The 24,866-nt window shown below is 33.9% G+C and overlaps 2 protein-coding genes and 2 long non-coding RNA genes across 5 annotated transcripts; 2 read left to right on the forward strand and 2 right to left on the reverse strand.

Moving 5' to 3' along the window:
• Positions 1–1,530: 1,530 nt before the first annotated feature.
• LOC105279092 lies at positions 1,531–3,240 on the reverse strand. 2 transcript variants are annotated; one of them, XR_893867.2, is made up of 3 exons: positions 2,968–3,240; positions 1,738–2,137; positions 1,531–1,655 (listed from the first exon to the last, which is right to left on the reverse strand). It is a non-coding gene; the product is annotated as an uncharacterized LOC105279092 (long non-coding RNA). The 2 variants fall into 2 exon arrangements; XR_003407562.1 differs by lacking the exon at positions 2,968–3,240 and adding an exon at positions 2,214–2,961.
• A 937-nt stretch (positions 3,241–4,177) lies between these two features.
• On the forward strand, positions 4,178–9,285 carry LOC105279106 (E3 ubiquitin-protein ligase RNF25). The gene is made up of 6 exons (XM_011338673.3): positions 4,178–4,392; positions 4,967–5,038; positions 6,161–6,401; positions 6,663–6,881; positions 6,992–7,300; positions 7,543–9,285. Exons 1-6 carry the CDS (start codon positions 4,367–4,369, stop codon positions 7,699–7,701), a joined length of 1,026 nt encoding a protein of 341 aa, XP_011336975.2. The 5' UTR covers positions 4,178–4,366; the 3' UTR covers positions 7,702–9,285.
• Positions 8,717–17,395, reverse strand: LOC113563603. Its single transcript, XR_003407534.1, has 3 exons — positions 16,990–17,395; positions 9,327–9,422; positions 8,717–8,829 (listed from the first exon to the last, which is right to left on the reverse strand). It is a non-coding gene; the product is annotated as an uncharacterized LOC113563603 (long non-coding RNA).
• Positions 17,396–17,494: 99 nt separating this feature from the next.
• On the forward strand, positions 17,495–24,606 carry LOC113561490. Its single transcript, XM_026967990.1, has 3 exons — positions 17,495–18,597; positions 22,431–22,605; positions 22,882–24,606. The coding sequence occupies exons 1-3, from the start codon at positions 18,406–18,408 to the stop codon at positions 23,214–23,216; spliced, it is 702 nt and encodes a 233-aa protein (XP_026823791.1). The 5' UTR covers positions 17,495–18,405; the 3' UTR covers positions 23,217–24,606.
• Positions 24,607–24,866: the final 260 nt, after the last annotated feature.

Raw genomic sequence — 24,866 nt, forward strand, 5'->3', positions numbered from 1 at the left:
TCTTAACATCGAGTAAGAACTCGACGTGTGCACCACCTAGCGGTGCGGAGTGAAAACACATATTCATAGCCGTGTAAATTTGAATACTGTCAAAAGCTGCAGATCCTGTTCGGTTTCTGCTGCCAATCTGCCGTTAGATTCCGCGTGTGCAAATCTTACTCGGTTTCTGTCGACAATCTGACTTCAAGCCATGTTTGCAGATTCTGCTCGGTTTCTGCCGCCAATCTGTTCTTAGATTTTGTGAGCAAGCTCTGTTACATTTCTGGCACCAATTTGTCGAATTAATCGTTAATAACAACTTCTGTATCAAATTTGTTGTCTTTTGGCTGGCAATAGTTGATAGCAGATAGTTAGTATCATCTGCTTTCGGCAGACTTGGCTATCTGGGTAGCTACTATCACAAACAGATTACTTTATAATTCACCTTATTTAGGAAAAATAAACTATTACTTTGGTCTACTTGTAAATATGAAAAACAAAGCTGTTTTTAGATTTATATAACATTTAGATGTTAGAATATTTTAAACATAAGAGAATAAACAGAAAAAGTAAAAGTAAAGTTACTTTGGGCTATTTATAAACATGAAAAACAAGGAAATCTGTTTTTAGATTCATATAACAACTCATACAATTGTTTGAATATTTTAAACATAAAATAATGAACATGAACACAACATAGAATCTATTTTATAGGATTTAACGTCAAATGCTGCTTGCCAAAAATGGTGATACCTTAAAGGAAATAGAACTAGTGCAGCCAATTATCTTGCAAGTAGAGTAATTTTGCATATATCAATTATTATGTGCAACTCGTTAAAAGGAACATAGAATAAACTTCATACTTTCTTATCTTACTTAATTATGTATGTAATTGCTCTCGTTTTTCAGAAGTTAATTATAATAATTTTAATGAAAAAGCAAACCCTTCATTACTTGGAAATTCTCGCAATATATTTCCTATTACAATCATTATGTTGGCTATATTGTCTTGTGATTGTGCAGATTCAGTACGTACTATTTTTTCTGTTTGTAATGATGATATATCTATTTTTACAGGTTCTCTCATGATGCTTGATAGGGTTTCTAACATATTGCTATTATTCATTCTCTTTCGTCGCTTCTGCATGAAAGCAGCATCTTCCTGGATATCTGATATTCCACTTGTTGACGCAGAATCGTTGTTTTCACTTGGAATGTTACTAACAGTACTGGTACATAAAAAAGTTATATATATATAAATTTTTCTGACTTCTTCTCTTATAAGACTTAGGGCGACATATATAGTGTATATAATTAATTTGTTGTATGTCACCCTAAGTCTTATAAAAGAAGAAGTCAGAAAAATTAATACTAAGAAAACAAAAAACTATGTCAGTAAATTGTACTTTAACTTAAAACACATAAAAACATACATACATACATACATACACACATTTAAATGTCAATAACCATTTCTACATAAACAATAGTTGAATATACTCACTTATGAGAATCCTGTGTATCATGTAAGAACTTCATATGTTCATACCATTTCCATTTGATAGGTTTACTAGCAGCTGAACCACTTTTTTTCTTCGTGAAATCATTGCGAATACGTATATATGAATCCTTGAGGTATCGCCATTTCTTGCAAGCAGCATTTGGCGTTAGATTTCCTATAAAATAAATTAAAAAGCCACTTCGAAAAAATGAATAATAATTAAAAGATAATATGTAGCTAAATGGTATTAAAATTACCATTTAATTGTTTTGAGATTTCCTGCCAGTGCGTTGCGATTATAGCCTAGTTTACACCGATTGTTTGATACGCGTATCAAATAGTACATTTGAGCTAATCAGCCAATAGCGTATTTTACACCGATTGTTTAATACGCGTATTAAATAGTAAGTAACTAGTGCATCCGTTTAGTCATTAGCTGATTAGCTCAAATGTACTATTTGATACGCGTATCAAACGATCGGTGTAAACTAGGCTACTGACTAAACGGATGCACTAGTTATTTACTATTTAATATGCGTATTAAACAATCCATGTAAAATACGCTTATATCTCGAGATTTTTTTCTAATTGGCAATGTGTGATCCCATAATTCTCTTCGTTCTCTTACGTAAGATATAAGAAGCTCTTCAATGTCTCCTGCAACATAGATATTTATAGACATATTAAAATATTAATTTTTTTTAACATATTAAACATGATATAGTAATATTACATATGAAATATTTATCGCATACAGCTGCAGCAGAATGTGGCAATTCATATATAATGGTTCCATTATCTATATCATATAATTAATTAATTAATTCCATTATTTGTTTCGAACAAAAATATTCAATACGATTACAAATTTCAAATTTCTGTACCGCCAGGAAAAATATTCAAATAAAAACTATTATACATAATATTTCTACATATTGCATTATTATTATATTAATATAACATGTAGTTCAATCTAACATTGCAGATAAATATGTTGCTTATGTTGTATGTTAGAATTATACTATTTATACAAACAATACTTTTCATTTACTCAATGATTTATAAACAATATATCTGTTTATCGATGAAAGTGCCTTTAAGAGTGGCTTATAAGTCTTTCGATTGACTACAAGCCACTTTTAAAGGTATTTTATCAATAAAAGGCAGTTCAGAATATGTATACATTAAAATATTATGATTATAAGTAATGCCAATTTTGCTTACCAAGCTGTGGGCATAAATCTCCAATTTCATCTATACAAATATAAAGATACTTGCAAAAGAAAATGTGTGAGAAAATGTTTATAATTATGTTTAAAATTATCATTTTCCTATTTACCGACGTTAAAAACCTTTAAAATTAAAAAGAAAAAAAACGGGACTTGAGCGACGATTTTCCTTCTTAGAATATATTCTACGCATAAAAATACACATATTTACAAAATTACAGGAAAATCGGAGAGGAGAGCGTTATACTGCATATTTACCTTAAAATCACAGCAATCACAGCAATTTAGCCACCAATTGTAGGTTAGAACTGTTATGACTGTCGTAAAATGTTCGTCTTTGCCCAACTTTTTTCCGACAAGAAATCTAGTAACTCTCCGACGGAAACACCCCACTTATGTGTCATCGTGAGCCAATCGGAACGTCCGACAGACTTGTCGTACGCATAGACCCGTCCTTCTCGCACCAGCGCTAAAAGAGAAGGTGCGAGAAGGACGGGTCTACTCCACAGGCCAGTGATGGTAGATTCGAGCCGCTGCCAGCACGGAATAGGAGTGGAGAGGGAATGTCACGTGACATTCCCTCTCCACTCCTATTCCGTGCTGGCAGCGGCTCGAATCTACCATCTATGAGTGCCATTACACGGCAACGTTAATCGGGTTTAATAACATCCGTAGTTATAAGGTTGGCCAATCACAGTCATTCCATTCTTCAGGAGAATAGTTGTAATTGGACAGTTTTAGAACTACGGATGTTATTAAACCCGATTAACGTTGCCGTGTAAACTTGGTCACTGCCACAGGCTATGTCTGCACCGTGATGTTGCCGCGCTGCTTTCTACGGTGAGGGCCGGTCTATAGCCTTCGGCAGACCAGCGCGACGCGGTTCGCGATGCGCGATACGCGACGTGCGATATCCAATGAGCGTACAGCTTTTCCATAAACACTGTACGCTCATTGGATATCGCACGTCGCATATCGCGCATCGCGTGTCGCGTCGCACTGGTGTGCCGAAGGCATATCTCTATAAGTCTATGGCCGGTATTCATAGTCGGATCTTATATTTAAGACCGTCTTAAGTGTATCTTCAGATACTCCGTAGCCAATGAAATGATCTATACAACATCTGCAGATAAACTTAAGACGGTCTTAAATATAAGATCCGACTATGAATACCGGCCGTAATCTCAGCCTGAGTCTGAAGTCACATGGCACGTATTTTCTGCGTAACGCGTAACCGCGTAACCGATCAAATCTTTGCTTGCAGAAGCTGATATCCAAATGAAACAATGTGATTGGTTACGCGGTTACGCGTTACGCAGAAAATACGTGCCATGTGACTTCAGCTTAACGTATAGGTAATGCCCCTTCCAGTAGTATATGGTTCTAAAGTGAAACAACGATCCAATGGCTGTTCTATTAGTTCTTTCTTCTTGGTGAATGGTGATTGGTGAACAAGCGAATTGTGCATGACCAATCAGATGTATTCATGGCCGGCCGCATTAGTAGAAAGATTTTAATATTGATGTGGATTTGATGCTCTCGTGGCTAGCTGTGGCTAGCCGTTGCTAGCTCGTGTGGGAAAATAAACAGCATTATCTGCAAGAGGAATTGTTTTTCGAGGCTAGAAAGTCGTGTCAGAAATATTTTGCCGAGAACAATGTCAGAGATGATGGTGGACGAACGGTAACTATTGATATAATCACCGTAGTCAGCTAAGATTGAACACAGTTCTTCATAATATTCTTATGCTGCTCTCTTGTTAATCGAACGTAGTTACAGCCTTCCCGGAAAATATTCTCTGATAATTTCATGATTTCTTTTTTTTTAGATAGTTTGGAAGTTAGTATTTTCTACTGATTTTGCGCTCTAATATATATATATAAATTCTTACTCGCAGCATATGTATATGTGTTTGTACAAGCTTATTAGTATAACTCCTGTTTCCATTGTTATTCTTTCTATTTTTCTCTTGTTAATGTACATTAAAAGGATATTATAAAATAGCAGATAAATATTATACAAAGAATTGAAAATAAAACTTATATTTATATCTGCCAATTTTATTTTGAAGATGAATCGAAATAAAAATATATCTAAGTAAATATATCTGTTTTTACACATTGGATAACGTTTAAGTTTTATGTAATTTTCTTTAAGGACTGATTTGTTTTAATATTTATTGGTTTAATTAGTATATTATAAATTAAGATTATATTCAGATGTCACAATTATTTCAATGTTAATGGTAATTTTTCAGAGTGACTGATGAAATTGAAGCATTAAAAGCAATTCTATTGGACAATGAGCTCAATATCAAAGAAAATGATAGGTATATATTGGGATATTAGTATAGTTTATTATTTTAGTAGACGTTTCAATATTCCTTATATCTATTACTTATCTACTTAATCTAACTTACTATACTTACATCCATTTCTATTTTTCTATTTATACACATATCGCACCCTTGCTTCAAAAATGTCACAACTCAAAACTTACAACTTTTCATAAAGTGCAGAAAACTGTTTTTGAACATACTAACACATTATTTTGTTAATAAGATTTATTAGTAAGAAGAAAACGCTCATTAGCTAGGGTCAATGGATTGTATCAGTTTGAGTATATAACTACTAGAACCACATATCTTTTGAGTTATGACAGTTTTAATGTATTTTTCAGATCGGTATGACTTTATTATTTTTCATTATCACACTTTTGTAAAGTAAAATTTATAGTTGTGTCACTTATGATCGGTCGAGTAGAGTTTTTGGAATCATTTCATAGTATTAACTCGAAATTCGAAATTTTTTAGTTGTGACACTATTGAAGCAAGTGTGCGATGTGCGCACACACACACACACACGCGCGCGCAAATGCATACATTCCTTGTTCTTGTCTATTTATATGTATTAAACATTCTTTTATTTTTTATATAAAATACATATATATTTTTATGTAAAATATATATGTATGCATTCTATGTGCGTAACCTGATGCAAACTTTAGATGTACAGTAATATAAAAAATTGATAACTATTTATGATTTATTAAATTTCATAATTTTCACAGGAGAAGGATCTAATAAATTTCTTTCTTTATAATTTATTACTTTTCTATGTTTTCTGGTTTTAAGAAATTCCAATATGTAAAGTTTTATGTAAAACAAAGTTTTTATAATCTATGGCCGGTATTCATAGTCGGATCTTATATTTAAGACTGTCTTAAGCTTATCTGCAGATGCTGTATAGATCATTTCATTGGCTACGCAGTATCTGAAGATACACTTAAGACGGTCTTAAATATAAGATCCGATTATGAATACCAGCCTATGATATTTATTTCAATTTTGCTAAAACAATATATCCAAATTATTGTGAAGTATAAGATTATTTACAACATTAGTTAACTCTTCTAATATTCAAAACTTTCTAACTAATTCATGTTTACACAGAGGAGAGCCAGAGTACATTGAAACAATACTATTTCCATCAACTGGCGAAGACTCACAGTCACAATACGTTTGTGTCACACTAGTAGTACAGTTACCTTCAGGCTATCCAGATGTCTCACCAACTATCAATCTTAGAAATCCAAGAGGATTAGATGAATCTACAGTAAAGCTGATGCAATCTGATGCAGAAGCCAAATGCAAAAACTTCATAGGTCAGCCGGTTATGTTTGAATTAATCGAGGTGACAAAATTTATCAATCATATAAATTTCACTTTTTTCCTCAGTTATTTTGTTTTAGAAAAAGAAATAATAGAAATAAAATGATAGATATCTCTATTACTAAACATTATCTTCATTGTTGTATGTTACAACATTTGTTTTTAATTAATCTAGTATTAATTAATATAATTATGGATGCAGTCTAAAATGCAATTTTAGTTATTATGATGTATAGAATTTTAGTTAATATAACGATATAATAATAATATGATAATAATTTAGTTAATACGGGAGCATCTGACGAGAAGCAATCTTCCCACCGATCAGTGTGCCGTCTGCTTATACGGTTTTCGAGAAGGGGATGAATTCACAAAGACGGAATGCTATCATTACTTTCATTCACATTGTCTAGCCGCGCATGTTGCCGCTGCTGAAAGATATTATAGAGAAGAACAAGATAAATTACCGCAATGGCAACAAGATACCACAAATAAATTTCAGGTATGGAATTACAAACGGAACGGTTCATAAAAAGTACTATTTCATAAAATTTCTTCATTTTTCTAATGTAAAAAGTAGTTGTCTTCTATATTGATATTTTATTTTTTTAGGCAATATGCCCTGTTTGCCGCGAGTCAATCAGTTGTGATGTCGAAAGTTTATGGTCTGCACCGCCACCTATTGATGTCGAAGCCGCTACAGATTTCTCTGTCACCACTGAATTGAGAGAATTGCAGAAACAAATGGCCGCTTTGTATCTACGGCAGCAACAACGAGGCGGTATAATTGATTTAGAAGCCGAAGGTGTTAAGATGTTATTGAGGACAGAGGATGATCCTACTGTCACAGAAGAGGTGAGCCCACCAGGCACAAGCTTGAATGCATATTCAAATACCACCGAACAACCAGTTACTCAAATGGTAAGTTTAAAAACTGAAGAAATGTAATAATGCTTTTAAAGCAACTTAAATGGAAAATCGACAATCGTTGATGTCAAACAAGATTATTTGATGATTATCAAGAAATCTTTCATTTAGATGCCTATAATATCGTATTTTTATTTTGTCTTCATTTTATCTTTTTTTTGTTTGACATTTAGTTCTTATTTGATTTTATCAGTGGACTTCGATTATATAAGTATTTTTAATTTTTATTATTATAGCACTCAAAGCAGTCGACAAACCAAACGCAGAACCATCACTCGCAATTCCACTCGCGTCAGGTACATCACAATCATGGTCATCGGCAACGAGGTCGTGGCCGGCCCCATTACCGACGCCACTTTGACAGAGTTAGACAAGTGGAATCTACTCCCAGATGACAATGGGCTCGTGATAAGCTCGCTGCTCAAATCTGGTCTGATCCCTTCTACACTCTTTTAATAAGTGTATACAATATTCTGATAAGTATTAGTAGCTTAATCGCGACTATAATATACAGTGATTATCTCTTATTCTCTTCAAGCAAACTCACCGCGATAATAAATTTATAAGTGTTGTTGATCGGCATTCTTCTCGTTGTCGTCGTCGCAATCGTGACAGAAGCGATAGGGTATATCGATTTTCTGTCTGGACTATCTATGTAGACTGAACTGTTTGCCCTTTTTTCAAATAATTCGTAATCGTATACAAAATGGTTAATATTATTTTATCTAAAGTTCCTTTTTTTATTTATTAGTTCACACAAAATCTTAGGACATTAGGACGTTTAGTTCATTGATTCTCTTTTGTGATATATAAATGTTGAATAACATTTCCAATATTAAAAAGAATCATGAACGGCAGCAAATTTTTTCAATATTTAAACAGATTGAACAAATTGATGATATTTATTATTTACATGTAGTATAATGGATTATAGATATATGTTTCTTTACTTTTATATAAATATTAGTAAAACATATTAAATTTTTGCATAATAGTAATTAATTTATTTGTTCCGAAACTGGGTAATTTTAATATTTTTTTATTATAATGAAAGAATGCTGTATTACTTAATCTAATTACTATTTTTCATTCTTTTTTTACAAGGATTATAAAAATAAGTATGAAATCATAAGCATGAAATGTGTAATACTATTTGAAAAATTAGATAATACAAAAATTAAAATAAAGGATATTAGATAAATTAAATATGTATATGTGAGAAATAAACTTATATTAAATGTGTAATGCTATTGTTCCATCACAGTTATATCTGATTTAAAATTAGCAGATAAAAAGAAGAACATTCTTCAAGAAGTGCAATGCCAGTATTACGCAAATAAACACAGAAATTAAATTCTAGAGAGATACAGTTTTAGGAGATAAGAAGAATCGATGACTCAAATGTCACACTAAGTTTTGTACTCGTCGCGAATACGAGAAAATTTTATTCATCCATTTGCCATGACCTTTCTTTGATCTTGTTATCTCGGTTATAACATTTATCAGATAATTTAGCATAATACCTGTCATAACATGTATTTAGCATTACATATATTATCCTCTATCGTTAACAGAAAAATATAGTCTCTATATTAAAAAAGCAAAAAAGGAAAAGAGCATCAGAAATCAAATAGCTATAATTTAACATATTTTAAAGAATAAATATTATAATTAAGATTCTACTCCATCAATAACATTATATGGATGTAGGAATTTAAAATTGATGGTGCGTGTATCTCAATTTGTCATAGATTATTATCGACTAAACTTAAATGTTTTGATTCTACTTCGGATCTTCTTCAATGAAGATAATTATTCAATGAAGAAAGTATAGTTCTTTTGGAGGATCAAAATGTTTCAATTTGTTTAATTTTAATTAATGAGCAATTGAAATATTTACACCATCAAACACATTTTTAAGCTCTCATGTATTTATATTAATATTATTTTAAAAGAATAAATAAACTATAAGAGATACAGAAAGGTTATCGGGGCAGGCTCCCCTCATCGGAATATTTACCAATTATTTTTATTAAAAATTCCGCCTCCTATCTGTCCTCGTCCATAATACCGCGTAGAATTCCTCGATCGCTTGACATGACATCCTACAGGTCATCTAAAAAAAATTGAAACGGTGTTTTATCTTATACATGTAGTTATCCTTTAATGAAGAAGAAGCACAAAAAAATAATTGAGGAAATGACGATTTGTCAAATTCAAATACTCGATTTGACTCTTAAACCTGGCCAAGTGTTTTGCAATTAAAAAGAATATATATACCATATCATGTTTTTTGTTCTTCAAACGATAAAGGGATGTTTTCTCGACATGTACATACTTAAAATTTCAAGTCGATCGATTGAATAGGGGGGCTCCTCCACAACACTTCAATACTCAACTCGATAGAAACAATAATATTTGAAATTATTATTCCTTTGTACACTGTTCGCAAGACCGATGAATATCGGAATGATAATAGCTTTTTTTGGTTTTGTTTTATTGAATAACATCTTACTATACAAATGTAAAAACACGTGTATCAAATTCTGTGATGTACATATACACAACACAATTGGTTTTTCTATTAAAAATGTTTCCCTCAAATTATAATTTTGTTCTCAAATACCTCGCACACCTTGTATACATAAGGAGTGTGAGAGGAAAAGAGTTAGAGAGAGGGAGAGAAGCAAGAAGAACATAGTCTTCACTTTGTTTCTCTTTTCCAACATGTTATGCTATATGAATAAGATACTTTCTTTTTTCATATTTCTTTCAAACCGGAAAGAAGAGTTTAGCAAGTAGTAATACACCTGTAAAACACTGTATTAAAGTTGATATAAATAACTCTTTTGAATCAAATGCTTTTAAAGATAGCTAAATTATAATATATAAAATAAAGAGATACTTAAAAAAATTTTTTTTAATTTCATAGTAACATTTTGTTTGACTTATTACTTCCTAAGGTCACATGAATGTAGTGTCTCATATGTCTTAGTAGAACCATATGTTTGTTAGCTTAGCAACGCGCTTTAGTCTGTGGACATGACAAGAGCGTTCATGTTATGTTACTTCTTATTATTTGTAAAATAAAAACATTATCGTTCATATAAAATATTATTGATTGGCTGATTGAAAAAATAAAGAAGTTTACTTAGGAAAATTAATATTGATATAATAATAATTTTTAAATACAAAGGTGAAATAAATATTGACAGTGATAAATAATAATAATCACATGGACACACTCGGAGTTTATAAGAAAGAACAATTTATCGTATCGTGCATAATATAATTCATTAAATACAAGGTGAGGCTTAATCTGAATAATTATTTACTTTTCATGATAGAAAATATATTTTAGACAAATGTTGTTTGGTTTCATACGTAATATAATTTACTGTCGTAAAAATTTTGAAATCAGTCCCAAGCAGAACAAAAAATCATACAAAAGTCAAACTGATGACAAAATAAAAATCATACAAAAGTCAAAATGATGGGAAATAAAAAATGATTAAAAATCGAGTTTTGATAGTCATTTTTACACACATATTAACTTTATTATGATGTTCTGTTCTGTTTGGGGTAGCAGGAGTAAAGTCAATTTTTAAATAGAAATTTTATTTTATTAAATATAACACACGGTATATATATTATTTTATGTTCTATAAAAACGTTGTAAAAGACGCATACAATGATGTTTTTAAAGTCAACATTTCATCTTTAAAAATTAAAAATATATCAACAGTTCCATTTGCAATAATAATAGTTGTACAGTTTTTATGCGTGATAAAAAATTCCCCCAACTTATATGTATATAGCCATGGAACCTCAAGTTTTGAAAAATATTTATGATATATTTATTTTACAATAACGTAATCTTATAAATTTCTTAAAGTTTTATAGTTTCTGATACGGTTTAACGCTAGTTCTGATCTTTTATTATTCTTAAATAAAAATTAAACTGTGACGCTATCATCTTACTTTCTACAAAATAATATGACAGTCAATTCTGCCGTTTTTTAAATCATTTTCGACAATTCTCTATTTTAATCATTTCGATCTATTTCAGCAAAATCATTTCAGTCTTTTAGATTTATAGTTTCGGCGCTCCTTATTACTTTTAAAAACAAATCTTTACTCTTTTTAATTTTTTAATTTTTAATTCCATCATAAAATGTGATTAATAATGATTATTATAAGAATATTAGAAGTTAAAAAGTTATACAAAATGATAGAGCTAGAAAAACTGTCTCTAAAAAGAGTACAAATGATTGAAACTATGCTGAAACTGTCAGAAACTATTAAAAAGATAACAGATTTAGTCAGTATTAATTATTTTAAAACATGGCTCCGACATTAAAGTTAAACATTTATTATAAAATAATTAGAAGTCGAAACTTTCGCTAAAACAGGTCGAAATAATTAGAACGCGATAAGTCGGGAATTGTTAGAAATGGCAGAATTAACCAACATCTTACTACTTTATAGAAGATAAAGTGCACTAAAGTTAAAATTGATTTTGTTGGAGCAAACTAGTGAAATCTGTGACGTGATGTATAGGATTTACTCAAGGATAGGTAAAAGAAAACTTTCTCACTTCGAACTTGACTCTTAACTGTACTGTATTCGAAAACAAAGACCGAGGCAGAAAGGGAAGAACTCCGCCGCACGCGCTTTATATAAGCTATATGAAACGGACGTAACGAAATACGCGCGCTTTACGAATAATATATATCCGAAAGTAGAGTATTACCAGAAGCACGATAAATTGCCTCAACAGATTTAAAATTTAAAATTGATTTAAAAATAAGTAAAAAGCTGGAACTATTGTTAAGACGTATCAGGAATTATAAAATTCTCTTTAAAAACCATAACATTTCTAGATATGTGCAACAGTTTTAGTCTGTTTTCGTTTTGAATAATAAAAATTCAGTCATCAAAATATGTATCCTCATTTTCTATGATTTTCTGCCATTTCTCAGATAAATTTCAAATTTCTTTGCGAGAATATTTTTTTGTATTCAAATTGTACATCAAAAGTGCTATCGAATTAAAGAATATTGAAATGGATTGAAATAGCCAATCTTGCCACACATACCCATAACCTTTTTGATATGATGCATAAGCGTTTGTATTTGCTACGTTTGTATGCATAAGCGTTTGTATGCGCGAAAAAAGTGGCCCATCTGGCAAGAATGTGCAGGAGAATTTTCCAGCCCAAGTTAAAATGATTTGCCGAATACAAAAAGCATACATAGCTTTTCGTCATTCATCAAGTTCATATTTTGTTCACAAGAATTTATCCTTTTGAAAACAGAATTGAGGCATTTTTTGAAATAATGAAACAAATTTATCCTATTAATAATAATATTGCTGAATAAAGTATAAATATGAATCTGAAATATTTATTATTTTTTCTCCTTACTTTGTTCTTCTTTTGTTAATAACTTCTTAACACCAACAATCCACGATTGAAACTTACAATTAGTGCGGGTTATTCGGGGAGGTGACCTTTGTAATATATATCAATACTAACGGGGCAGCGCAAGAGTAGTAGGATGCATAACACAATGCTACGTATTGAAATGACGGATTTAATAAGAAAATACACTGCTTTTAGTAATACTGACTTATCAAAACGAAAACTAAATATATATGTAAAAAAACACGACTTGACTCGTTCGCGCTCTTGTACGTTCGTGCTCGCTCGTACGTAACGAACCGAAAAACCAAAAACTTCGCGTCGCTCTAATCACACGCATGCGCAGCATACGTATAGCAAACTCAAACGTAGTATTATATACTTCTAACACTTCCTCCTATAATAATACGAACAAATGTTATGCTTAACTTAAATACAACTTAAACCTATCGATTTACGTAACTGTTTAAATCGAATGCAACCAAGAGGTTTCGTAAACAAATCAGCTAATTGATCGCTTCCACTAATATGCTGTATATTAATTTTTCCGTTCAAATAACGCTCGCGAAAGAATAATGATGAACCTCTATATGTTTAGAACGCTTGTGGAATTCGGGGTTTTTGGCTAATTTTATAGCACTCGCATTATCCACGTATAATGTTGGCACTTCTATCACATGTCCAAGCTCCGAAAGAAGCCTTGTTAACCATACAAGCTCCTTTGCTCCATAACTGGCTGCAATTAGCTCCGACTCTGTTGTTGAAAGAGCAACAGATTTTTGTAGTTGGCTGGTCCAGGTAATAGCTCCTCCTGCAAACATCGTCACCATCCCTGTGGTTGAACGTCTGGTTGTTATGTCACCGGCGTAATCTGCATCACTAAACACTTGCAGGCTTTCCTCGTTTGATTTATACTGTATCTTAAGTTCAGCTGTTCCGCATAAATATTTAAAAACGCGTTTTACTGCTGCCCAGTCAGTTCCTGTCGGATTATCCATTGCTCGCGCTGCTCTGCTAACAGCGTAGGCGATATCGGGTCTTGTAGCTGTGGCTAGGTGCATCAAGCAACCTACAGCCTCACGATATGGCACTTTTTCATTAAGCACGATCTTATCGTCACTATTATCTCTCTCAGCTGGCGTACTGCGTGACTGTTTTCCATTCCGAATCGTTTCAAAATCTTCTTAATGTATGCAGTTTGACTAATGCATATAGAGCCATCTGTTTCGCATTCGATCTGCATACCTATAAAATTTCCTAGAGATCCCGCTGTAACTTGGAACTCTGCTTCGAGCTTGCTCATAAACTCGTCGATTACTTGATCGTCACTTCCTGCCAATATTCCATCATCTACATATATAGCAAGAATCAATTTTCCTTTGTGATCATCCCGATAAAATAGGCATGGATCAGCACTGCTGCTTTCCATTCTTTGCTTGGCTATAAATTTCACAAAACGAGTATTCCAGCATCGTGGAGCCTGTTTTAAGCCATACAAGCTCTTTTTCAATCGACAGACACGACCTGAGCCGTCGTTGAATCCTTCTGGTTGATGCATAAATACTTCTTCCTGCAGTGTGCCGTATAAAAATGCTGTCTTCACGTCAAATTGACGCAATGCTAGACCTTGGCTGGCGGCAACTGCTAGCGCAGTGCGAACTGTATCATAACGCGCTACTGGACTGAACGTTTCGTTATAGTCTATTCCAGGTTTCTGAACGTGACCTCGGACTAGTAAGCGTGCTTTATATCGCTCAGTTCCATCTGGCTGCACTTTGACACGAAACACCCAACGATTATCCATTACTTTGACTCCGTCAGGTAACGGTATTAGCTCCCAAGTTTCGTTGATCTGATGAGATTTTAATTCGTCCTGCATGGCAGCTTTCCATGCATCGCGTTGATCTGATGCCATTGCTTCTGCGAATGTGACTGGATCTGGCTCGCTTGTTTCTGTCAAATACACGTATTCACCTCCTAGCTTCCAAGCTGGTGGTTTCCGCTTACGTTCTGGGCGGCTTACAGGAGTATCGCTGATTATTGGTTCCTGTTCCTGTTCCTCGATCTGCTGTATCTCTGGTTCGCCTTTTGACTCTTGAGACTCCTCACGATCACAGACTTCCTCCTCAGATTCGAATATCGACGTTGTACATACATGCTCAGGCTTAAACAAAATGTTGTGACTTAACTTGATACAATGCATGGATGGAATGTACACACGATAACCATCCTTATCATTTACATATCCAACAAAGTAACCGTATATACTCTTGCTATCAAATTTCAAACGCTTTTGCTTCGGAATATGCGCGCAACATTCTGTTCCGAATATGCGTAGGTGATTAAGACTCGATGACTGATATCCTCTCCACAACTCGATTGGTGTCTTGTCGTCTTCTGAAGTTTTTCCTGTCCAATTCAAGACATAGACGGCTGTTGCACATGCTTCTGCCCATAAAAATTTCGGCAACTTGCTGGCTGTCAATATTGATCGGGCTGACTCGATGATCGTTCTGTTGTTGCGTTCTGCTACGCCATTTAGCTCAGGCGTATATGGTAGGACCACTTCTAACGTGATTCCATGCTTTGCAGTAATCTTTTTAACCGCTGAGCAATCGAATTCTCGTCCTCCGTCTACTCGTAATCGCTTGACAACATGAGAGGCAGTCTTAACTTCATTTAAAAATTGTTCAAGGCATTCTGCAACCTCATTTTTATGCTTTAAAAAGAAGATGCGCCTGTACTTACTGTAATCATCTTTGAAGCAAACATAATATTTCGATCCACCTATTGAATCGGTTTCAACTGGTCCTACCACGTCTGCGTGTATCTGCTCTCCAGTAACCATTGGTCTATTCTTGCGCTTATGAAACGGGTGTCGATGTGCCTTGCCTAATGCACATCCATCGCAAAAGTCGCTGTTACAACTGGAAACTTCGACTCCACAACGTTTTAAAACTGTCTTAACGTGCTGCTTATTCTGATGTCCAAGACGCTCATGCCAAACTTGTAATGCGTCTAGTTCTGATACGGTGTGGACTTCAACTTCCTGTTCTGGTATTACGACTCGAAGCTTCATTACATACGCTCCGTTATACCATTCTCCAACTGCGGTTGTTTTATTATAAAACTTGCATATGACTATATCTTGCTTGATATATATTCTGTGTCCTTGAGACACTGCTCGTCTTACTGAAAATAAATGTCGTCCGATTTCTGGAACATACCATACGTCCTTGATGTGACTGCATCGCCATCTACTGTTAATAAATAACTCAATATTGACTCTTCCTTTTCCATCCGCTAAGATTGTCTATTTATTCGCAACCTTAATGGGGACTGGTGCTGCAAATTTCTCGTATGACACAAAATAGTGCTTGTTTGCTGTCATATGCTGAGATGCACCGGAGTCGCAAATCCACGAATCAATTGAACCTGCTCCAACATCAATTGAAAAACTTATCTGTTCCGACTTATGTCCTGAATTGTTTGTATTCTTTTTACTTCCGTCACTGGCATGCTAAGAAGTTTTATTTTTCTGACATTCCTTTGCCCAATGACCTTTCACATGACAAATCGCACATTTTGTCTTCTGCTTAAGTGCTTGAATACGCTTATTCCTGACTTGCAAGTCATTATTTTTCTTTCCTGCTGTTGATTTTGCTTCAAATACAACAGCTTCTGACTGCGATACAATTGTAGAGCGATTTCGTAATTCTATGGCACATAGCTTTTCCGTTAGCAAATTAATTGTTTGCTGCTCTTCTGGAATAACTTCCCATACATTCTGGAACTCGTTATACTCTGTTCCTAGTGAAGATGTAATGCGTCCAATCAACACTGACTCGTCCAACGTATTACGATGCTGCTTCTGTAGTTCCGAATTAAGATCAATGAAGATTTTCTGAATCCGCGCTATATAAGATGCTACGTCTTCGATCTTGTTGTGTTCAGCTTTGAAAAACTGTTGAAATAGCATATCGCGCCTTTGCGTGCTACTTCGTTCGAACCGTGAACAAAGCTTCTGCCAGCATTCGTGCGCTGTTGTACACGAAAGCACTAATTCTGCGTTTTGCTTATTTAACGCACTCATAATATAATTAGCTGCACGACCGTTGTCACTTTTCCATGCTTTAAACTCTTTAACAACATCCGCTGTTGCAATAGTGGGCGGCTGAGGCGGGCACGGGCGTGTACCATCAACAATGGAAACTAAGTCATATTGCTCGAATAACATGCTCATCTGCCATTTCCATCTTACCCATTCTGCTTCTGATTCCAGCTTATCTACTTGGACCTTAATTTCCGTAGCCATCTCGTTGATTTTAGCACTTGCGATATCCTAACCTGCTTCTTTGTTATGCGCCACGCGCCTGGGCCCATAACCTGCTAACGGGGCAGCGCAAGAGCAGTAGGATGCATAACACAATGCTATGTATTAAAATGACGGATTTAATAAGAAAATACACTGCTTTTAGTAATACTGACTTATCAAAACGAAAACTAAATATATATGTAAAAAAACACGACTTGACTCGTTCGCGCTCTTGTACGTTCGTGCTCGCTCGTACGTAACGAACCGAAAAACCAAAAACTTCGCGTCGCTCTAACCACACGCATGCGCAGCATACGTATAGCAAACTCAAACGTAGTATTATATACTTCTAACAATCAAATTCAAGTCCTTATTTCGTGTGGGCAGCTAAAAATTCCTGCAAAATCATTAAAATTCTTTTGTTAATAACTTTTTAATAAACAACGAGCGACGGCTAAAACCTTTTGAAGGTCACTCAGGAGGGCGACCATGACAATATATGTCAAGGTCAAGGTCATCGGGGCTGGCTCCCCTCATCGGCATATTTACCTTAAATTTTATATATATTTATTATTAAATCATGACATATAACTTTTCACAAACTTTGATGCTTGCTGTATAAAAATGTAAAAAAGCGGGAATTTATTTAAATAATTATATCTGTTCCGACAACTAGATTCATTTTCGGGCATTAGTGGAATATTAATTAATCGATCCGCTTTAAGCCGTGATCGCTAGTAGGTCTAGAGCGTCAACTTTAAGCGAGTCAAACATAGATCGAAAGCAGCAGAATAATAGCTGCAACAAACAAAATTCTCGTGCTTTTCGTAGCTACTTGTCTTGAGCAACTTCGTGGCATTAGAACACGGAGAAAAGGGTCGAACAAGTCATATTATCGTGCCTCCGTTTCTTCTTCAATTGTTGTTGCGTTCTTACAGTTGTTCAGTTCAACATTAATAAAATATAGTGAGATCAAATCTATCGCGTTCTCAGTGTTCACGGACTCCATCACACTATTCCTTGATACAATGGATAAAGAAAGTTCCTGTGACAGACACACCCTGTCATACTTCCAATACTCGGATCTCCGAGATCTAAGTGTTTTCCTGCAAAATATCAGAGCAAAAAAACTATTAGAAAGAAAACTGCAACTTTTGTATTTTTATTATAACAAAGTTAAAATGACATTCTCTGTGAAAGTTGAGATGTCACAAACAGTACTTCATATTTTTCACAATAAAATTATTATATTCTCTTAGCAACAGTATAATTTATATAGTTTTAACTGTAATACACATTTTAATTATCTTATTTAAATAAATTAACAGGCAACTAAAAACTTTAGCAGAATCCAACGATAACATGGAGATGTTTTCATGCAAGGAAAATTTTCGTAAATCTTTACATCGAAAACTTGGTTCAGAAGAGAAACAAACAAAAATTTCGGAGACATGTGCAATGTTATCACAAATTGGCTTGAAAGATGAAGACAAACACATTGCTTATCCTCGACGCAGTTTATTCACAATGCATTTGCTTGCTATGACAGAGTATATATAATATGTTTCTTCAAAGTTTAATAAAATTAAATAAATTATTCTTTCAATTTATTTTATAAAGTATGAGAGAAATACTTTTATCTTTAAAACACGGTCTTACATATAGGTCTGGAAATAACGATAGTGGGGGTACATCCGTTTAATGCAGATGTTTTTACTTCGATTTTCGGTCGGTCAAGGTGTGCGATGATCGAGGGATGCATATAGTGCGACAAAGACAGAAGTAGCAGTTCTCTATCTATTTCATTACATCCCTCAACAGCAGTAACGTATAGTGACAATAGCACGAGTGAAAAACTACTGCACTAAAGGTACCTCCCCCCCTACCACTGAAATTCGACGTCGTTTCCAAACCTGTATGTAAGACTGTGCTTCAAAACCAAAAAGTAATTATTCTCAAACTTTTCATTGTTTTTTAAATATAAGTAACAAGAAATAATATATATACAGAGTGTCCTGTAAAGATCGAATCAACGCTTAAGGGTAGTTCCTCAGATGATTTTAAGATGAAAATCCTAATATTAAAATATAAATAATAAAATGTCGAGGCTATAATAGTTTTTGAATTATAAGCAGTTATAGTTAGGTTCTAACTGCTAGGGAATGAGACCGCCTAAAGTTGACGCGCTCAGGCGTGACACAACGCAAAGTGCTAAAGGCGAAAACTTACTGTCGCCTCTCTTGTTAATATCGTTAAAATTGTTAATATTAATAACAAAGATTACTTATGCGAAGATAAGATTGTTTTTATTAATATTTCTGCAAACACGCATTGTGCAATGTAACATTTTCTTTTTTTTTAACATCGGAAGTGACATTTTTAATTTTTATGTGATACATAAAGCACAAGCTGTCAGATGACAGAGAATTACTCAATCACATTGTTGAAGTAGTTGCGAGTATATCTCCCAAAATGTACGCAATGCACAACAAAGTTTATTGCGACGCACAAGATTTGTGCATTGAGATGAATGATGCTCAATTCGAACACCTACTGTAATGTATGTACATTAATTAATTGTACAATTAAGTAATTATTTATTATTTTCCTCCGAATTATTTTAATAAAACATTTAAAGTGTATTTGAATGAGCTTTCATTTGGATATTAGAATTATAGCTGCTTATTTTGTTAAATAATTGTAAAATAATTACACATCATTAGCTAAGTACACATCTACTATTTCATAACTATAGTTTTGCCTGTGGGATATGAAATTGATAGCAGATTTCTGAAAGAAATGTCATTTGACAGCTTGCGCTTTATGTATCACATAAAAATAAAAAATGTCACTTCCAATATTAAAAAAAGAAAATGTTACGTTGCACAATGCGCGTTTGCAGAAATATTAATAAAAACAATCTTATCTTCGCATAAGTATTCTTTGTGTCGATATATTAATAAGAGGGGCGACAGTCAGTTTTCGCCTTTAGCACTTTGCATTGTGTTACATCTGAGCGCGCCAACTTTAGGCGGTCTCATTCACTAACTATAAATGCTTCAAAAACTATAAATAATAGCTATAAATAATTCAAAAACTATTATAGCTTCGACATTTTAGTATTAGGATTTTCGTCTTAAAATCATCTCAGGAATCTACCCTTAAATGTTGATTCGGTCTTTACGAGACATTCTGTATGTGCGTGCGTGAGTGTGTGCGTACAGGGTGGCTTATTTTACTTTATCCACTCAAATATCTCGAAAAATATGAAAGATACGGAAAAACATTTCATACAAAAGTTGTTTGGTTTGAAGGGGGACATAAGACTGCGATATCATTTTGTTTACAGATGACGCCACTTTCGAGATATTTACTGATCATCATTTTTCTTATATGGAAACTTCCATTTTCCAATGCGTATTCTTGTAACGTATTCTTGTAGAGGGAAACTCACGTTAATCATGCACCCCGACATGAGAGGCATTCTCGCGAGTTCTCCGCGTAAATTTGAGTGGATAAAGTAAAATGAACCACCCTGTATATACCATTTCTTCCTTTCCCTGTCTTTTCTTTCTTATCTTCTCTTTTTCTGTTCTAATGATATCATCCTTCTTTTCCTTTCTTTTTTCTCTTTGCTTCTTTGTTCTCCTTTTTTGTTTCTCCTTCTCTCTTTCTTAATATCGTTTTTGTAATATTATATTGCGTGTATTGAAAACATTAGAGATCTATTGAATTATATTTCAATTTCTGCTTCTCAAACGTTCTAAAGAGCGAGACGTTCTATTCGAACACTAGAGCCTTGTTTTCGTTTCGCTTTTCCGATTCACCATAATTAATAATCTGTGATTGCGGAACTGAACTTGTTGTAAAATAAACTACTTTAAATTGTTAATTCTCCGCTTTTTTCTTTGCTTTCTTATCGGCAATAAAATAAACATCTTTAGTGTAGAAGTGTTAATCGAAAATATAGCTATAGCATGCAATATATTAGATCGGTGCATAAATTCCTGCCAATTTGTTGCAATATTTCTTTATTGAAATGAAACAATCGATACAGCATAAATTAATCATATTTTCTATCGTTTTCTACGATTTTTTCCTATCTTTCCGACAATATGCAAATCACATCGTAAGAAGGAGTCATTTTTTGAGGCGAATCATTCATCGGCTCATTTTCGCACATCAGTAGCATTCGAGAAGCGCTCATCAGACAGACAAGCCGTGCTGCATCGATCTGAATAGATGATAATTAAAAGAGGCAACGTCTGGTGAGTAAGCTAGGTGAGGGAGCACTTCTCATTCCAAGTCCAATAATATTTCCTTGGTCTTCTTAGCAAAATGTGGCCTGGCATTGTCATGCAGCAGGATGACCTTATGATGGTTGCTGACTATTGACGTTTTCGAATCAATTCTCGTTGTAGTTGTCTTACTTAGTTGCTTTCCATACCGGTCTCTCATAACGGTTTGACCTGGTAGTAACAGCTCATAGCAAGAGCATTCCTTTCTCCCACCAAATACACAGAAGAACCTTATGACCGTGGATATTGCGACGTAATGTCGGTGGTATTGATTGATCGGGCTTCATCCAATGATTTTTGCCTCTTGGAATTATCAAAGAATATCCAGTTTTCATCGTCATAATACGCTACGAGAAACTCTTCTGTTTTTGTTTGGCAAGCACTTATTGTATCGATTGCCAATTGAACATTCGGATAATTCATATGACACTCACTTTCCATACTTCTAGATCTTCCTCATTGTGTTTAAATAGCGAATTGTTGAATGATCAATTCCCAGTTATAATGCAAGTTCACAAGTCAATTGGGCAGAGTCTTCATTAAGCAATGCTTGAAATTCGTCCTCCTTTACGGCTGCAGGGTATCCAAAATGTTCTTTATCACTGATATCGAAATCATTGCTTTTAAATCATTTAAACTAATTCGCACATATTCTAATGAATATAATATTTGCATCAAAAATCTCACAAATAATTCTGTGTGAATTAGCAGCACTTTTCTTTTTCTTTTCTGCTCATAAAATTATACTATGCATGCAGCCATCTGTCTGCATCGGCAAGAACTAATACACCGACCTAATATTAGTTATAACAATTTTTTCCATAATTTAACTTTTTTAATACATTTAAGGCATATCAAGCGATAATCATGAAAATATTATAAAAAATACACTCTTTGAAAACGCTTTGCACATTTCTTAGTTAATTACTATAGAAATTATTAAATCGCCAGTCAGTCATTAAAATTTCTTATATTTTAGTGGATTAAACTTGGCAAATGTCGATGTTAAGACATGAAAACTTTCTAACCGAAGCAAATGTGCGTTAACAGAATTTGTTAGACTTAAAACATAGTCATTATTCTAATTAGAATCAAATATGGAATATGAATAAATTAAATTTGCTGCGAAAAATGTCACCCCAGCCAGAGTTTGAACCTGGAGCCTCCCTCATACCGTGCGGGCGTCTTTGTCAATTCGACTGGGGCATGTGCAGTGGTGACAATCATCGCAGCGAATGGTATACACCTTATTTTGATCCAAGATGTAGAGACAATTACTATAGAAATTATTAAATGGTAAGGGTGACATTTTTCGCAAATTTAATTTATTCATATTTCTTATTTGATTCTAATTAGAATAATGACTGTGTTTTAAGTGTAACAAATCCCGTTAGCGCATAGTTGCTTCGGTTAAAAAGTTTTCATGTCTTAACATCGACATTTGCCAGGTTTGATCCACTGAAATATAATCAATTTCTTAGTTAAGTTTACCTTTCAACCTTTCATTTTTTAATAATGATAATAATATAATATTTAATATTCTTCAGGAAAGACTGTGAGGAAAAAAACTCAAAATTACGTGACGTCCTTGTAGATCCTACAGTTATTTGTCAGATGGACTATCATACCACTATGAAGAGTGATTACCAGTCACCTTATCCTGCAAAACCGAAACCATCATTATCATCGTTACCACCGTTACCGGAACCATGGTTTCTAAATCGACGCACTATCGGTTATAGTCTTCAAGATTTAGAGAAACGTTGTGGATATTATATGTTTCTAGATGATGACATGGATTTTCATCAGAGAATTGCAGATTTGAAGATAAAAAGGGACAAACTTTCTGAGATTTTAGTAAACAATAAACAGTAATAAAATCCGATTGATGAATTTATAGGGTTTCGAATGTGATAAAGGATGATAAAGTCCAGAATACGACTGTTTAACTTAAATAGGTGTTGAATCTGGCAAAGATGCAGAAATGAATAAAACCGATTAAGTTGCCAATAAGTAAACCGTGCTCGACTCCGTAAGATATCTCCGTGAGACTCGCGCGTGTTCCTCTTGTAAGAGAACCGAAACCGAAAGGATTTTTCCTCAGGACAAGGAGATGGTATGAATGAATTAATAGTTGATTAGTTAAGTAACAACGATATATATATTTGTATTCAGTATCTCACACTATCTCAGACTGACTCTCCAGAAACCACGACCGTTCTGGTTCCGTGCTCGTAAAAGAGTGTCCTCACTTTCTTTCGCATTCGCACATACCCTTGATCGGGTTCTAGGGCGTTGTGTTTTTGTTTGTCGGAGCTCGCGGGACCGGCTGTTTGTCACACCAAACCGGTTGTCTTAATCTTAATATTTATGTAATCTATTATTTATAATCGCTTGACGAATCTTACACTGTCTCGAATCCTTACCATGATATTTATCTCTTGCTCTCACTTAACGATTATTTTAAAAATCTAACTTGCACTCCTTAGTAACTAGTAATGTCTATCCTGATAATAACCGTATTGCTGTTATTCACAAACGATCTATGATCTACTCTCACTAATTATTCGATTTAGAGTGCGTTCGCTTTGAACGCTCAGGCGCTTTCAGTATCAGTCTATTTTCGTTCTATAGTGTGTAGATTAACTGATATTTATTGTACTTAAAATACAGTGTATACTGCAGTTTGATCAGCAAAACCGACGGAAAAAGCAAAAAGACGACTCTAATATATAACAATGTCATGTTTGTGTCGCAGCTCGATCCCAACTATCTAAAAATCTCTTACACAACGCGTTACATGCTTTTATCAATATGGTACATAAGATACTGTAGATACACAAACTATGTTTGATCGACTCATTGGTAATCGACAAACGCAAAAGAAATATCCTATAGTTCTACATTTAACGAATGAAAATAGATAGATACAGAGGCAAACTGAAAGGGTAGGTACTGTAGACGCCGCATACTTCAAGAAATTTAAAAAAACGTATGCGCTTACTCTCAAGAAATCAAAGTGAAAAAACCAAATCATGCAGGAATTCCATACGTTTTAGAGAAACATAAATTAAAGAATAATGAAATTTTCTTATTAAGCATTTATCTATAACCGTGATTCAAACCATTGAAATGTTAGTGATGAACGACGAGAAGGTATTATTAAATCGGAGCCAGAAAAGGATAACCCGGCTTTATTTTTTCAAAAATTGTTCAAATAATTTCTTTTCATTTTCAAAGATTTGCATATGTTTTGTGTAAAATGTATAAGTATTAAAAAATATATATATTCTTTCTAGATTAATAATCTTTGTTATAAATAAAAAATAAATGTTATCTTTGCATAATAGATAACTTGTGGTGTTCGCGCAGCGGCGGTAATGCTATATATCCGTATGACTTCATACATACAGCGATCGGGTTAACACACGCTCCCGCCTGTCGGTAAGGTAGAGGGAGATAGTACGATTGCTGTGTGCGCGCGACAGGGGTGGTGAGGGCTAGAGATCCTGAACCAGAGATCGG

Source organism: Ooceraea biroi, chromosome 2 (assembly GCF_003672135.1).
Source record: "Ooceraea biroi isolate clonal line C1 chromosome 2, Obir_v5.4, whole genome shotgun sequence".
NCBI classification, from domain to species: Eukaryota; Metazoa; Arthropoda; class Insecta; order Hymenoptera; family Formicidae; genus Ooceraea; species Ooceraea biroi.

What these genes read in the sequence shown, in the direction of transcription:
- LOC105279106 (XM_011338673.3), top strand. Translation starts at nt 4,367, where the DNA reads ATGTCAGAGATGATGGTGGACGAACG. An exon ending in ATACCACAAATAAATTTCAG is followed by an intron (nt 6,882 to 6,991) that starts GTATGGAATTAC and finishes TTATTTTTTTAG; the next exon opens with GCAATATGCCCTGTTTGCCG. An exon ending in AACAACCAGTTACTCAAATG is followed by an intron (nt 7,301 to 7,542) that starts GTAAGTTTAAAA and finishes TTATTATTATAG; the next exon opens with CACTCAAAGCAGTCGACAAA.
- LOC113561490 (XM_026967990.1), top strand. Translation starts at nt 18,406, where the DNA reads ATGGAGATGTTTTCATGCAAGGAAAATTTTCGTAAATCTTTACATCGA. An exon ending in TGCTTGCTATGACAGAGTAT is followed by an intron (nt 18,598 to 22,430) that starts ATATAATATGTT and finishes TATTCTAATTAG; the next exon opens with AATCAAATATGGAATATGAA. An exon ending in ACCTTATTTTGATCCAAGAT is followed by an intron (nt 22,606 to 22,881) that starts GTAGAGACAATT and finishes AATATTTAATAT; the next exon opens with TCTTCAGGAAAGACTGTGAG.